Raw genomic sequence first — 17,576 nt, forward strand, 5'->3', positions numbered from 1 at the left:
GCCATTGCTATCGGTAAAGTAAAACTTGTCAAATTTATTGCTGAGTTGTCCCCTCAACTCAAGCACATTCTTTATTTATTTCAAAAACTCTGTACATTTTCTTTATTCATTAAAGATATCAAGAATAAAACAGAAGTGATTGAGAAAGAGATCACTGATCTCTGCAATAAATTGACCACTAGGCCAAATTCTATTCAGAATTTCTATACCAAGTTACAAACACTCATGGCTCAACAATTGGAACTTAGGAATGAAGAGCACAAAATAAGGATGGACATTATGACTCTTCAAACCTTATTCATTCCACACTTGTCCTCCGTCCAAGAACAGATCAACAAGGCTACCTATTTATCCACTCAACAAGAGGGAAGCACTTTAGATGGTCTGATTTCACTGTTAGCTGATAGTACAACTCAGAATTCACTCATGGATAGTGTCAAGGATGCACTCCCTGTCGCTCTCACCGATGCAAGAACAAAGTATAAATCCATTTTTGGCTAGTTGCCTCCACCGAATGGTAACTAGTTTTGATGTTTGTCAAAAAGGGGGAGTATAGTGTATACAAGAGGAGTATACCGAGCAGATCAGCATATTCGAGTATACAGATTATTTTGACAGGGGGAGCAATGATCACTAAGCAGTGAACCGAGTAGTAAATACAAAATATTGGCATAATCAGAGTTATGTACAGTATATTGATAAGGGGAGTATATTTGAGTATACTATTTTATTGACAATTGTATATACTGTCAGTTTAGTCAAAATTTTGTAAGTATACAGATTTTTTTGAGTTATGACTTTGAAAGAAGTTTTGTCAAACATTTCAAAACTAATGTCAAAAGGGGAGATTGTTACTATTTACTAAGTTGTCATTAGTTTTATGCCCAAATTCATTCTATATACTCTAGTCAGTTATTACTACCAAAATATTCAGTCGGTAAGCATAGAGCAGTCGGTTACAGAAGTTACAAGTCACAAAGTTTAGTATACACCGAACTGTCTACCGAGTAACATTCTATGACTACCGAGTAGAAAAGATGGTATATCGAGTTAATATGAACCGAGTGAAACGTGTTACCAGATTCATTGAACCTAGACACATATGTGGAAACGTGTTACAAGATGGAGGAACAAGGAACCATTATCACATAGGAAATTGCACCTTAATATTTTGTATGATTTTGAGGACATCTATCCAATGAAATAATTTGTATGGTTATTCATTTAATGAATCATGGTTGTAAGATCGAAGCATGAACAAGATCACTGTTACAAGAGATCTATTTATACAACATGAATTGAGGATCAAATATACATGTGTGTGAAGGAAGACATATGTGAAAAGCAAAATCATGGGAAAGCACTAAGTGTTATGACTGTTACGATTGACAGAGATACACAGAGGTCACCGAGAAGGATTTCAGAGAAGAGTCAAGGAACAAAGTAAACAGATAGGTTTACCGAGTTAATTTATGGTTTACTGAGGTATGCTATAAGCAAGGTAATTTCATTTTGAGCACATAGAATCTGCTATACCATTTCAGATGTGAAGTTGTAGATATTTTATAAGATTTTGATTGTAATATTTTGAGTTGTAAGAGAAACCTTTAATAGGGTAAAAGACTCTAACAAAGTCTATAAATTGTAAAGCCTTTAACCAAGTGCAGCATTTATAATATGTGTTGTAAAATCCTTTAGCAAGGTAGATCTAAAGATCTTGTTACTCCTAACAGGGTAAGCTATCAGAAATAGCTAAACATGTAGGTCTAACTGAGCAACCTTTATTATTGTAGTAGTGAAGTTGTGGGTGCCATCCCCACTACAGTTTTTCTCTCTAACAAGGAGTTTCTGTGTAACCAAAATATATGTGTTATGGAGTGAATCATGTATGATTGTTATTTATTTGTTTTAGCATTATATTATGTTACAACAGTTTTCGGTTTATGCTTAATAGTAAAGTTATTGTTGAAGAAAAGATTTGAAGTATTGATTCACCCCTCCCCTCTTAGTACATTAGCTTTCCATATTGGGCCTAACACCGACTTCTGAATCCAAGAGGTCATTCAGTGTAACCTACGCATCGGTCCCCCAACACTGAATTTCCCATAAGACTGTTTGTTTCCAAAGCAAAATTTAGAGTCAACAATACTTAGAAAGGATCAAACCTATTGAGGTACCGAAGTAGAAAAAGAATAAATCAGGACCATCGGCATCGACATCGGTTACATTTGTTGCCACTCCTAAAGTGACCAAAAGGTCACCAGAAAAAAGAAACCGGAGGCTATTCCGACAAAGGTATTCCAAAGGAAGAGGAAAACCAAAAATAACTCACCGGATTCAGAAGGCACTGAACCAAAGGTAGAAATGAAGAAGACACGACAATCAAGCAAGAAGATGAAGTCAACCGGTAATGAACCAACAACCTCTACACCGGTAAATTTAGATATTTCCTCTTACAAACCTATGACACATTGTCAAAGGACCATAAAGAATATTAGAAGAAAAGTTCTTGATGATTTAAAAGAATATTTTGATGATTTCAATGATAGTGAAAAGGAGGATGTTGAACAAGAACTTATTAAATATTTATGTATTAATGATCGGTCACCCTCCGAAATTAAATCAGTTACTTCTAGATCCTTGTATGATTCTTTGGACAATAAATGGCGCATTGCCATTGAAAAGGAACAAGACATCAGGGAGAAAGTTTTTGCTCAATATTTTCCAGATGCCTCTAACTCAGAATTGTTTGAAATTTTTTATAAGTACAAAGGCATTTTCTTCATGCAAAGAAGAAGACTTCAGCTACTCGGAGGCAAAACTTCTGAAGTGGAAAAAGACACCCATTTGCAGGTTAAAGCTTTTGTCAAAATGCAACAAGTATTCGAAGCTAGTCGACAGACTGAGCAAGAGCCTGACCTATCCACAGCCAAACCGGATGAAGTCCTTGACCATCTGGGTGAAAGAATGGTAGAACAAAATGAACCAATTGATGTTGATGCACTGGATATTGAGGATATCACTCCAGACAAGGAAAAAGCGAAAAAAGAGAAACATGAAAAAGAGAAAGCGGAGAAAGAAAAGCAAGAGAAAGCGAAAGTGGAGAAAGCGAGACAAGAAGAGAAGAGGAAGGAAGAAGAAAAGAAGAAGGAATAAGAAAAGAAGAAGGAAGAAGAGAAAAAAAAGGAAGAAGAGAAGAACAAGGAAGAAGAGAAAAAGAAGGAAGAGAAGAAGAGGAAGGAAGAAGAGAAAAGGAAGGAGGAAGCAAAGAAGAAAAAGGAAGAGGAGAAAAAGAAAGAAGAAGAATGAAAGAAAGAAGAGGAGAAGAGGAGAGTAGAAGAGGAGAAAGTGAAGGCCACCAAGGTAGCCCAAGAAAAAGAAGAAGAGGAGAAGAAAAGACAAGCCGAGATCAAGGCAAAGGAAGGAGGACAGACTCTGAAGGTAACCGGAGATCAAGCCAAGCAGGTTGATTCCACCGGTCCCACTGATTTGACTCTTTCCTGTCTAACTCAATTGGTTGATGAGACTGAGCTATTGTGGAGCATTCAACTAGTGCAGGAGAGATTGGAAGAACTAAGGAAAAAGAAAGAACATGATGTCATTCAGTTTGTTGTTGACACCCTTTCTAATCTAATCCCCGGTACTAACCTCCCCAGTACCGATTCCTCGTTGGCCAAGCTCAAACTTCTTTGCATAGTAGTGGATGATCAGGTACAATGTTTGGAAGATGCTGCCTAAGCCACTACAAATAAAAACCATGAAAAGGCACTCAAAGTTGGCTTTGTAAAGCAAATGGATGAAGATAGGAAACAACTACTTAAGTAGAAAGATGATATAAGTTCAGCTATGGGTGAAGGTAACCTACTCTTGAGTAAAATCTGTCAACCTCACCTATTTTGTGAAGATGCTCTGAAACAAAAGACTTAACTCCAATCGGAGTTATAGAAATACATAGGCAACTTCAAACTGCCCTATGATTTGTTTATAGTATATGGACAAATTGTTCAAACTCACCAGCATCAGATTGTGAAGCTTGTCTCAGAGATCTGCAATTGGACTCAAAATCCGCAGGACCTCCAGTTGCTCCTATTACAAAAATTGCAGGTTCTTCAAAAGTGTTTCTTGAACTTGGAGGCTATTACTGTGACACGGGAGATGAGAACCATCGATGTAATGGAAGAATTAGCCTTCCAGATGAAGACCGAAAATAAAATTGTTGCCTCACTTCTTGATTCATTGTCTTTAGACATGAAAATTTTTATGCAAAATTTTAAATCTCTTTTTGAGAAGTTTTACTCCTTGTTGTCATGAACCTATACTCTATTTTCATATTATACAAACAAAAAGGGGAATATTTTGCATTACCTTGTCATTGTTGGCAAAGGGGGAGTAGTTTATTAAAATTTTGGCGAGTATTAACATTTCATGCACATGCTTGTAATTTTTGCAAAGGAGTAGTATATATGCTTAGGGGGAGTAACTTTGATTATGGCATCTGTTTTTATTTTGTAAGAACTTCGATGTCAAAATTTTCCCTAAGTGTTGCCATCAATGCCAAAGGGGGAGATTGTTGGTATTTTGATGATGATTAGTTGTGATTGTCATTGATGAACACACACTTATTTGATGTATGAGTTATTCTCAACCAGTATTGTATGTTATTAGTATGTATAGTCTTTGTTTGTTGAAGACTATTGGTGTTTTGCAGAAGATGCTTACCGGTTAAAGCATGACCAAAGACCCCAAGTGGTATGAAGATCTCAAGCGGAACGAAGACCCCGAGCGACAGTTAATCTTTTGATCAGAACACTATGTTCCAGTTTTCCAGTCTTCACTTGTCAATCGGTAATCGGTATACTTTGTTAACCGGTATAATTGTAATGTGTGATGAGTTATCATCCGCCGATACTTTGGTGGTGTTTCTATGTTGTGTAACCAAATGTGTCTAGATGCACTGTACCTAGGAAATTGTAGTCTAACCTTATTGGACCAACATGAAATCAGGTTCCTATATGAGGACATCATGTCTAGGGTTTTAAGAGAGTTGGTGTGTGTGATTGCTGGAAAAAAGATTAGGTCTGTGTGAGAAAAGGTCTCTCACAACAGAGCTAGTGAGTGCAAAATATAGAAGACCGAAGTAATGCTGGAATGCATTAACAGGGAGTTGTCAAGGATCTAATCAAGCATTTTGTGCTACTGTCTAGATCATTCACTTATTGATTACTAATATCTTCGACAAGTCTGAAACCCTTAATCGAGTAGGCCTAGCCAAGCCTATTGAAAATCCTCTAACAAGGTGGTTCATAGTTGTGGATCTGAAATCCTCTAACAATGTAGTCTTTAGCAGGACTTATCTCATAACAGAGATCTGGATTCCTAATAGGTTTTGTTTTGGTGAAGAACGTTGTAAGGCCTTAACCGGTCTAGTTACTATTTTGCAGATAGTTGACTTGTGAGTTTTACTCACCGTGGTTTTTCCCATTTAGGTTTCCACGTCAAAACATCTTGTGTTATGGTGATTGTGCTTCTGTGGGTGAATGCTTTATTTTCTATTTGGCCTGTTTATGTTTCAACCAGTTTATTGTTTAATATGCTACACCAGTCTGTAGTTAAACTGCTTAAGATTTTGTTTAAGTTATTGGGTATACTAATTCACCCCCCACTCTTAATATTCAACAGATGTTATTCTTGGCATGACATAGATGGTGTCACTTGTAGAGTTCTCTTTCAACTTGAAGAAATTGGAAATGAGGTTTGAGCATTAGGGTAGAAAAGTGGTACTGAGAAATTTTTTTGGTGGACTTAGAGTGGTGTTACTCAAGAGGATGGGGTGTTGATTAGGCATGATCACGTAGAGTGGGCATCAAAGTGTCTCATCGTGCTAAACAAACCTAAAATAATATATCAACAAAAGAGAAATTATCATACTAATGTTCAAAGGCTTCTATCTAGGCAAAGCAAGGTGTTCGGGAGTATCCCTCATGAAGTTTGACTTGGAAGGTGAATTGAGCATGTCATTGAGCTAAAGGAGGGAGCCAAAACAATAATCAACATTCCTTATTGACATTTTAAAAGGCATAAGGATGGAATAGAAAAATAAATTAAGGAGTTACTAGAGATGGGGCACATAAGACCCAACAAAAGTGCATTCACATCAATAGTAGTTTTGGTGAAGAAAATAGATGGAACAATGCGGATGTGTATTGATTATAGGGCCTTGAATAAAAAGAAATCAAGAATAGGTATCCATTTACTAGATATATTTGATTAATGAGTTGCATGGGGCTTGGTACTTTTCTAAGATAGATTTGAGGTCAAGATACCATCAGATCCGAATGAGGAAAGACAACATTGAGAAAGTATCTTTTAGGTGTTAGTTTGGGTATTTCATGTTCCTAGTAATGCCCTTTGGGTTAACTAATGCTCCAACTACTTTTCAAAGTTGTATGAATCAAGTGTTTTGAAAGCAATTAAGGAAATTTGTTTTAATTTTTTTTTTTATGACATCTTGATATTCAGTGAGACTTGGGAGGAGCATATGCAACATCTCAAGGAGGTATTGAGTATTTAGAGAGTGAGTCTCTTTATGTTAAGGAGTCTAAGTGTGACTTTGGGATGACAAAACTATTCTATTTGGGTCACATTATTAGTGCAAAGGGAGTAAGAGTGAACCTTGAGAAGATCAAGACTATTGTCAAATGGCTTACTCTTATGAATCTCGCACAATTTAAGGGATTTTTGGGTCTTTGAGGATTCTATATGATTTGTCAAATGATTCTCACAAGCAGTAGCCCCGCTTATAAAATTGACTAAGAAGGGATTCTCTGAGTGGTTAGATTTAGCACATAAGTGTTTTGATAACTTCAAATAGGTGATGTCTACATGTCCAATTTTGGCAATACTTGATTAAACCAAACCTTTTGAGTTGGAGTGTAATGCTTCAGGAGAGGGTATAGGAGTAGTTTTGATGCAGGAGAAGCACCTCATCACATTTGAGAGTAGTAAATTGAGAGGTGTAGAGAGAAGCTACTTAGTGTATGATAGAGAGATATTGGCCATTATGCATGTCTTGGTTAAATTTGGACCATATCTACTTGGGGGAAAGTTCATCATCAAAATTGGTCACAATAGCATCAAATACTTCATGAACCAAAAAGATCTCAATGGCAGGTAGTAGAAGTGGGTCAATAGATTGCAGGCACAAGATCTGACATTGTTTATGTCAAGGGAAAGAAAAACATAGTTGCTGATGCACTTTCTAGGAGACCTCACATATGTTTTTTGATAGAGATTTTTGATGATTGGAGAGAGTTAATTACAATAGAGTATGTCAAAGGCTCATGGGTAGTAGGAGTTATAGAGGGAACACTTCATGATGATAGGTATACAATGGTTAATGAGTTGATAATATACAAGGATAAAATCTATTTGGTGCCTTCTTCATATCTTAAGGTGAAGATAATGAGGAATTTCCATGATGCACCTATGGCTGGTCACCCGAGTTTCTTTAAGACTTAGAGGCAGATCCAAGAGAGGTTTACTTGGAAGGGACTTAAAAATTAAGTCCTTAAGTACATCAGAGAGTGTCCCACTTGTCAATAGAATAAGAATGAACATACTTATCTAGCTAGTTTACTTCAGCCCCTACCCATTTTGAATAAAAAATGAGAATCAATCTCTATGGACTTTATTACAAGGCTACCTGAGCTACATGGAAAATATTGCATTTATGTGGTGGTTGACAAGTTGACTAAATTTGCACACCTATTTTCCATTTCAGCTACTCATACGTTCAAAATAGGTAGTAGATTTGTTTTTTAGGGAGATCTTCAAGTTGTATGGGTTGCCCAAGAATATCATTAGTGACAAAGATAACAAGTTCTTAAACTTTTTGGGTAGGAGGTCTTTAAATTGAGTGGCACTAAGCTCACTCTTAGCACCAACTACCACCCATAGACAAATGGGCACACAAAGGTTGTCAACAAATGAGTAGAAGTGTATCTTAGGAACAATGTTTTGGGAAACAAAGGTCTTGGATCAAATGGATACACCTTAGTGAGTATTATTATAATACTACTTATCATATTTCTATCAAGATGTTTTCATTCATGGCTTTATATAGATATGAGGCTTTCAACTTCATGGATTTACTATTTGGGGATAGTAGAGTACCTAAGGAAAAGGACTTACTACAAGATAGTCAAGACATCATGAAGTCATCAAAAGAAAATTTGCAACAGGCACAAAATCAATATAAGTTTTATCTTGATCAACATTGGGTAGAGCGTAGTTTTGAGGTTGGGGAAATGGTTTATTCGAGATTCTAGCCATATAGACAATCTACTCTCAAGAAGAGTGGAGTAGAGAAAATCGAGCCCAAGTTTTATGGTTCATTCATAGTATCTTGATAGGTTGGAAATGTTGCCTATGAGCTTGCGCTACTAGCTAGAAACATCTGTTAATAATGTATTTCATGTATCCAAGATCAAGAAGACACTTAGTCATAGCATGGTTCCCTCATTTGAGTAGCTACCATTAGATGAGGAGGGGAAGTTGATATTGATTCCAAAGGCCATCATTGATACTAAAGAGATGATTCTTAATAAAAGGGTCATCAGAGAATTTTTGGTCAAATGGAAGAACTTACCAATAGAGGATATTGTTGGGACCTCAAAAATTTTGCCAAATTTTGAGGGCCCAGGTTGAAAATTTTACGTATGACACTCAAAAAATACCCTGTAGAACCAATCTAAGTTGCTCGCTTTGAGAGCCTATATTTTTGCACCCCTTGATTTTCATGAAAAGCCACTATTGGGATATTTTAAAAAAAAATTTGTCTGCCATGGGTTTAAGGTTTATTTCTGTTATAAAGTTTTTGGTATAAAAGTCCATAAACCCTAAACCCTAGTCTTTGTTACTCGTCATTTTTGCTAAGTTGGAATATCCCCTTTGGTCTCAAAGTCCCTTTTCATTTTGGGTTGCACCTCATATGTTTTAGTTCCAAAAATGCTCGATTGATCGATCAACCTTATTCTAGGCGTCAAGTCTCACTTACATCAAAAGGGGCCCAGTCCTTTTCTTTACCGGTCTATCACTACCTGATGAAAGTGTAAGTCATTCAGTCTCATTGTCATCAAGCTTATTTCCACCCGATCTTTGATCCATGGTAGTGTTGTGTCAATGGGCCCCTCACAAGTCTCATATCGACTGATTACACTTTCAGGATATTTTTGCACACACATTCTATTGTTCCATTATTCCTAAAGAGCACGATAACTTGATGCTCCAATATCAGCTACCCCATGATCTACAACTCGTGTGGTGACGTCAACATAGTACCAATTCTCACAACTGACATGTAGGGCCCACAAGGGATGACGAAAGACACTTGAACCAATAAGAGCGTGGACACATGGATGGTTGAGCCACGTAATAAGGGTGTGGGTCCTATGCTCTCGTCTTCTAAGTTGGGTAGAAGGAGACACTTTTGAAGAGGCAAAGATGAATAAGTGATTTTTGTGCGATCATGCGATTGAATGAAGAAGGCACTTTTGAAGGAGTTGATAGTGAATAAAAAATAAATAAAGGTTCTACTTGCCAAGTTTTCATTCGTCGCCGACTGACCTAGATTTTTCTATTGGGGCCCCAACCTTCAAATATGAACTATAACAACTATCTCTCACCATCACAACAACCTACGTGCCTGCAGTAAATGAATTCAATTGCTTGATGATCCAAATTTCTTCAGCCATATCAACACCATCTCTACTCAATTTCACATTTACATTTCTCTAGGCTTAAGCAAACCCTAACCCTATAAATGGCAGAATCCTCCAATTTGGGAAAGAGAAAGTTCTCAGAGGAGATAATTGTACAATCTTGAATGTAGGAGATATTAGATAGTGAATCTCTTGGTTAAATCGCTAATATGTACTTCTGTTTAAAGATCTTGATATTTATCCTACTTATTAATTGCATATCTCTGAGAAGAAATCGAGCTCGAGGCTCCAGTCTCCGGATGTTGTCATCACAGGCGCCCTCTTTAATGCTTCCTCATGATAAGTGTCTTACTTGGCCTGAAGTTTGATTTTGATGTGATTCTAGGATTCTAGGATTTTGATGTAATTTTGAAAATGAAGCAAGGTTTCCATGTACAGTCCATAGTTAGGAGCAAGACATTGTTATATTTCAGCTTGTAGTTGTTTTGTTGCTTTAAAATAATTTGTAACCAAAATACAAGCAAGTTTAAGTGTTTTATCGCAACTGTCTCCTTTACGTAATCAATGTTTTATGAAATGAATGATCAAGGATCCTTCGTTTTGTCCCAACAAGTTCTGGTGTTTGTCTTATTTTTGCTTCTTTTCAAGGAAGAGATTAAATTGCTCTAATAGGACAAAGAAATAGTGTCATGTGCATGTGGGATTTTCAAGAATGGTTGTAATGAAACCAGAAATGAGGATATTAATGTAATGCATTGATATTGTGAACTCATTGGTTATATGTTAATTTATTTGGATTTAATGCCTACTTGTTGTTGGTTGACTGTACTGCCCTAAAAGGCACTGGTTATGGGGCTTGCACCCAATTTTCATAATCAAATATTTTCATAAAACTTAATTTATTTTATATTTATAGGAGTAATTTTAGTGTAGAAATTAATCCCAAGTGTGGAGTGACAGTTGAAAAGCCAGGATTGTAGCCAAATCTGAAGTTCATACACTTTCCTTAGCACATTCTCATTGGGACATCTACTGTAATTTGTAATGCCACGCGTGTTGAAGGTTGTAGGTCATTTAGGCATTACTTAGGTACACCTGCCTTGGTCTTGCATAGCCAAAAGTGCATGAGACTTCAGTCTTCTGACTGAATCTCATTCGTTGGCCAAATCCAACCTTGAACCCATTGATAAGAAATTGGCTAAATCTTTAGGGTTTGGGGATCTATTGATTTGGGAAACAACAGATGCCACATGGAACAATGAACAAATTTTGTAGCATCTAGAATTGAGATTGCTTGAGGACAAGCAATTTTGAGAAGGGTAGATTGCAATGTCCCCTTCTTAAGCTAGTTCAACATGGTGGAGTTGTTAACCTATTCAGTTGATTCCCATAGGCTAATGATTAGGGTTAGCGAATCTTAGAGGCAGTATCAGGTGCGATTTTGTATTCTAACAGTTGGATGAGCATAACACTCTTTTCTTGGAGACTTTTTGGGTCAGTTTTCCCACACTTACTATTTTTAGTAACTTAGTTATGGGCACTAACAAAGTCGATTGGCATTCTTCCTCTTTTTAGTATTGTTGGTGGGTTTAATTTTGATGATCATCTCGACTTTTGATATAGTCCAAGGACTTTAAATTAAATAATGATAAGTTAATAAAGTTAAATTAAAGATTTAACTTTATCGTTAGTTTAATTTATTCAATGAAGGGACTATAGAGGCCAAGTATTAAATTAAAGGTTTTAATGGACGTGCCTTCATTATTTAATGCTACATTGGGAGATTAAAAAGGGAAATAAAAAAAATAAAAAAACATTTCCAAAAATATAATTCAAAAGCTAAAAGTGTTTTTTCAAAAAAGCATCCAAAAAGCCAAAAAAAATATAAAAGGATGATTGGGGTTCTCATTTCGGAGATGTTGAGTTTGGATTTTGATATTGCTTCTGTTGGAGCAGATTGCTTCTTCATCTTTGGTTTGTGAGGATGAAAACCCTTGCAAGCAACATTCTCTACATTGTTAAGAGATACAATCTAGAGAATACTTGGTGATTTCATTTAGAGGTCAAACTGTGCTCATTGAAGAAAGATTTGCATTTCAATTTTGAAGAGTTTGTTGAATATCTGATTGAAGAGTTAATTTGGAAGGTGATTTGGAGGCTTTTGTTGTTGTTTATTGCTGGTTATACTTCCTCATGCTACACCATTTCAAGAGCTTGGATGTGAGGTTTTTATGAAAGAAGATTGGTCTTTGAGGGTTTAAATATGCATTCTTGGTGTTTATTATTTGTTGCTAATCAGTTCAACACCTAGTTGTATCATTTCAAAGTCATTTGGTGAAGTACCTAGGGTTTTTGGACATTTATTTGTCGGTCATTGTTGTATCATACCTTTATTTCACCAAATCAACAAATGGGTATTTTGGAATTAGATACATAATATCATTTTATGATATGAGTTGCTCTTACATTTGATAAATTTTGTAAAATCGGACTAGAAATTAATTATGGAATTTTCAGCACTTGTATTTCTGAGTTTCTTTAATTTTCTAAGTTGTTCATTTATTATAAAGTATTTTATTATCTACACTTTATTTGGCAACTCAAATCCTTGCAAAAGCACTCAAAACTCAAAAACAAAGGCAAAACAAGACCGCATATTACATCACCTAAGTCCTCTGCAAAATCTAAGTTAGTGTCATATTCAACATCCTCAAGGTTTTGATTTTCAATCTTGAGCATATTAGCCTTGTCCTTATTATTAGACACTCAAAAGATCTCCATAGCCATTTCTAGATAAGCCTTCATCTTAGTAGGAGCACAAGGAGGAGATTAAAAACTCTTATGACTACAAGTATTAGTGTTGCCTCTATCCTTCACTAATAATTTATCCCTTTGAGTTTCCTTATCTTGTTCAATCCTTTATGAGTTCTCCACCATCTCAACAATTGAATAAATAAGACTAATAATCTCTTCTCTTTAAATAATTGTCTTTTGCCACCTTGTTTTTTATGTAGTGTTTTTCCCTACGACCCAAAATTTACATATTGAAGATTTCTCCTCTATAATTTATTGCCTCCATAGGCTAACCTTCAATTTCGATTTGAATACCTTGAGAGGTGGATTTTCTAAGTTAATGATAACACATATTTGTGTATACATCCCCTCACCACTACCAAAGACTCTTCATCAACCTTTATGAATGATCCTATCAAATTATCGATCTTCCTAAAATTATCCAAATTCTAGTACTTCGTAAGTGAATTGTATAACCTAATACATATAAGAATTTTTTTTTGGCAAATTGGATTCCCAATCACACATAGAATCTGATATTGTCCATCATCCATTGATTATTTAAAAAAACTTTTTGGTCCCCCAACTATGAACCACATTGTACAAGGTAATACCTTTCAAAAAAAACCTGATTTTTACCTCCAAACCCCACTGCTCTTCACTATCACTTTAGAATTCAAATATAGTAGGCATGTTCCAATCCATTTTAAAATAAAAACACCTTGTTTTAGCCACACCATTGACTTCTCTATCTCAATCACCAATAAATATATATTTTTAATTGCTTCTTGAATAACCAATCATTTCCTTAGGAGAATCACATATGCATTAGTGGCCACAGGTCACCATTCCCATTTCCCATTTCTATCTTTCATTCTTGCTCAGTGCAAGATCCCAAAAATTCCTTTCTCCAATCAACTATATTAGTATTGAGCCTTCACATTTGAAAGTCCTCCATTCTTTTGCGCATCTAATTACTAGGAAAAAATTTCCTCCAATTTTATCACATTACATTTTCTCGTTCTTGATAATCTCGCCTTTTATTTCATTGCGATTTGTCATATCATGTTTGGATAAATGCTCTACTTCATTCCCTTGTCTTTGCTCTACCCTTTGGTCTTTGGTTTTCTCTTTTAAATTCGTCCAAACTTTGCCTCTCTTTTACTTTGCTCCTTCTGTATGTTCCATTTCAAATTTCTTTGAATTATATTATATTTTGTTTGTATGAAAATTTTATATATTTTATCGAACTCTATATGTCACTCACTATTGATAAACAACAGAATACTTTTTTCCCCACTAAAACTGAAAAGTTGTACTTTCACCCTGTAACACATATTATCATAAATAATTTCAACTTCATGAGAAACTAAACACTGTTTAAAGATAAAAGCAACCGAGTCCCTCCAACACAGAAGAACACAACACCTATAACACTGGTAGAATTCATTATTCCTCATTTTTCAATCGAGGATACAGCCGAATGGGGAAGCCCTTTGACATGCTAGGAAGAGGAAAATAGGTAGCATGATCAACTCCGAGTGGCTCCCATCTGTTCCATGCATTCAAAACACTTACATTACTCCAATTAATTGGCAATTTCCAAATGTTTGGAACCAAACATCAACATAAGAAATACTGCAAATAAAGATAATCCGACCTGAATTTAGTGAGGAAGTAATGAAGAAAGAGGGCAATTTCAAATTTTCCCAGATGAAGTCCTGGGCAAAGCCTGCTGCCTCCCCCAAATGGCATGTAAAATGGTTTGTCAAAAAGCTCCTGCATATGAATTGTGGAAAACAATTTAAACAAAATTACACATATCAATTGACTACCATTAAATTACAGTCATTCTTATTAGAAAAGCATGCCTCATTTTGCCAGCGCCAGGGGTAGAACTTGTCAGCTTCATAATAGTACTTCTCATCCAAATTGGTGGCTACTATTAAAACAAACACCATCCATCCCTTGGGAATAACATAATCTGCTATGAACAAAAAATTACAGTCCTTGAAACAGGTGCTCATTCTTGAGTAACACAATGAGGAAAAACAACCAAAAAAAAGGGTTTACAGGCCCAGAAACAACATTCCAGATGTGAACACAACCTTTCACTTTAACATCCTGTATGGTTTGTCTGAATAGACACGGGGCAGCACTAGCCAATCGAAGGGTTTCATTTATTACCTGCCATAACCAAAGAAATTATGAGTTCCCTTTAAAACTGCATACCTGAACAGAGTAAGAAGAATGGTATAAATAATTAGATCTACTCACACAATGAGTGAATTTCATGGATTCATAGTCATCCCATGTCAGCTTTTCAATGTGTTTTCCTTTGGACTTTATGATATCATCATGCTCAGCCTGCTCCATCCATAATTTAAATGCTAATCAGCAATGACCTAGCACTTAGCAGTCCTCTTTAATTCTCTTTTTCCTAAAAAATATCAACTTACCTAATGGGGTCTAGTTATAGAACTGTTTTTAACTATATTTGGTGTTAGATCAGGGCACTCACCCTGAGCTCCTCCAGTGCCCTTGGATTCTCCTGATAAACTTTACAGCAAATGCCATAGCTGAGGATGAAGTCTCAAAACCAGCAAAGAGCAGAAAAAGTATTATATCTGGAACCATTTCATCTGAAAAATTGTTTTCTCTCAAAATTTTGGTCAGGAGATCATTACGTTTCATATCTGGATGCCCTCTCCTCTCCTCCATACACTCGTAGATCTTTTTTATGAGAAATTTCCTGGCCTGCAATTCATGTTTTATGGTTAAAAGTGCACACAATTTAATTTGGTTTATCCACTAAAACTGTTGTGCAAGGTTCAAAACTACAGGGGTCATTTAACCCTTTTTTATGAGGATTTGGTATCATTTACAAAGAATTTAGTTATCTAAACATGAATTTTTAGACTGAAATTTTTTCAATTGAGAGTCAAGGATTGAAGACTATTTATTTATTCCGCAAAATTTATCAGGAGCACAATCTCAATTTCATGAGAAGTACTTTTGACCTAAAGTTGAAAACGAAAAGATATTTATTGTACTACCTCACCTCATCCTCATAAAATTAGACCTTACACTCAAAAGACTTATATCTGATAGAATCATTTGAAACCATTTTAATTCTTTTAAACAACATATGAAAACCCAAAAAAATTTAAATATCCCCTATACATTGTTTGACAATGGCACCTGAATTCCTCTGTAGTAAGAGGTTCCGGGAATATTGAGAGGCAGGGATAGAATCGCTTCTGTGAAATCATGAAATGCCTTATAAATATCTTTCATCTCCTCTGTAGAGGGTAAATCCAACAATATTTTCCCTATCACCTTAAGACCCATCTGCGCATTCAAAAAAAAAAACCAAAATGGAAGGCATGAAAGCTATCATAACAAATGAATAAAAGTTGCAGACTCTGCATTTATTTACTTGCCTCATGGCATTTGTGTTCAAGAGGGATATCTCTTTGGTCTTCCCATTTACTCATTTCGGCGAGGAAAACTTTTTGTATATCGTCCATGTAGTCAGAGCCGAGCTTTCCAAACCTGAAAAAATTAACAGCAGTTCCATGGATCTTTTTCTGAAGTTCTCCGTGGACTTCCGGCAAACCATATTTGCCCAAAAGATTTCTTGTGGGTGCCATGACTTTGGACTGAAAAAGCCTTCCCTCATTTTGCAGGACATATTTATTGAACTCTGGATCCACCGACACAACTGCTTTTGCTTTTCCAAACAAATTGCATTTGAAAATTGGCCCATACCTGCATTTGAAAACAGGGGAACCAGAACATTTTGACTTGTGATTTCGATTTTAATTCAATAAAGAAAGCAAAAACAACCGATTTCTACCCAATTTTCGTTACTAATCTTCATTATCTAATCTTTAAGGCAAGGATTAAGGAAAAAATTGAAATGGATCAGATCAATGTTGTCCTATTTAGAAACAAGAGACTAATAAAATTATTGTTATTACGTGAGTTCATGCTCATCAATGAACTTTCGACGCAGAGGTGAATTTGCTGCTCGAAGGAAACTGATAGTTTCTCCAACAAACCGCAATCCAGTCGATCCAGGTGGGTTTTTGTTGTTCACTGAGCTATCATCTCCATCTCTACCTTTACCCCATAGTGTCTTCTGTCCTAAAAACAGTATAATGGCCGCTGAGAGAGCCCAAGTAATCCATATATACCAGTCATAGAACATCACATATATCTTCTGCCCCATTTTTGTCTGCTCTCAATAATTCCCGTTTGACTCAACAATTCTGTGTAAGGAATGCAAGTGAAACATGTATAGAGTAAGAAGAAAATCATTCAGCAGATTTTGGAGTTCTCATCTTAACATACCAACTTTGTCTGCATGCACGACCTATTATGGTGGGACTTTGTCGCTCTGACATTTTCTTTTATAAATCTAATAAAAGAACCAAAGGTGTTATTTAATGATAACATATAGAAATGTAGTGTTTAATACATATAGAAATAGTTATATTTATTTCTATATTGGTCAAAGTATTTGTTAAATCTATTTAATGTAGTGTTTAATACATATAGAAATAGTTATATTTATTTCTATATTGGTCAAAGTATTTGTTAAATCTATTTAAGTAGTGTTTAATACATGTAGAAATAGTTATATTTTTCAAAGTATTTGTTAAATCTATTTCATGTAGTGTTTAATTGATATGATCATTCATATATTTGATAACACATATCAAACGTGTCATAGTTATGTGTAATAATATCGAAAATAATGATAAAATGTATTAATTATAAGATCTATTTAATTTATTTTCTTATAGTATTATAGATACGTCTTGTGGGTTTTGTCAAAGCAAAAATTCTATTAAGCAAATTATCTGTATATAATATTATAATTATTTCAAAAATGTATGTATTAATTTTAAATTCTATTAAATAAAAGAATCTTTATTTGATTATTGTATAACTTGAATACTTTATATATTTTCAACTCTCTTTCTCTCTCACACACACACAAAGTCATAATTGGATCCTAGCAACACATAAAAAAAATGTAAATTAATATATGTATTG

General features: G+C 35.3%; 1 protein-coding gene across 1 annotated transcript; it reads right to left on the reverse strand.

The window, feature by feature from the left end:
• Positions 1 to 13,850: 13,850 nt before the first annotated feature.
• On the reverse strand, positions 13,851 to 16,872 carry LOC131069531 (cytochrome P450 720B2). Its single transcript, XM_058005007.2, has 10 exons — positions 16,496 to 16,872; positions 15,956 to 16,283; positions 15,714 to 15,863; positions 15,200 to 15,264; positions 15,034 to 15,091; positions 14,790 to 14,879; positions 14,621 to 14,699; positions 14,384 to 14,496; positions 14,173 to 14,291; positions 13,851 to 14,064 (listed from the first exon to the last, which is right to left on the reverse strand). The coding sequence occupies exons 1-10, from the start codon at positions 16,744 to 16,746 to the stop codon at positions 13,962 to 13,964; spliced, it is 1,356 nt and encodes a 451-aa protein (XP_057860990.1). The 5' UTR covers positions 16,747 to 16,872; the 3' UTR covers positions 13,851 to 13,961.
• Between the last annotated feature and the right edge of the window lie 704 nt (positions 16,873 to 17,576).

This window comes from Cryptomeria japonica, chromosome 2 (genome assembly GCF_030272615.1).
Source record: "Cryptomeria japonica chromosome 2, Sugi_1.0, whole genome shotgun sequence".
In the NCBI taxonomy this organism is placed as follows: Eukaryota; Viridiplantae; Streptophyta; class Pinopsida; order Cupressales; family Cupressaceae; genus Cryptomeria; species Cryptomeria japonica.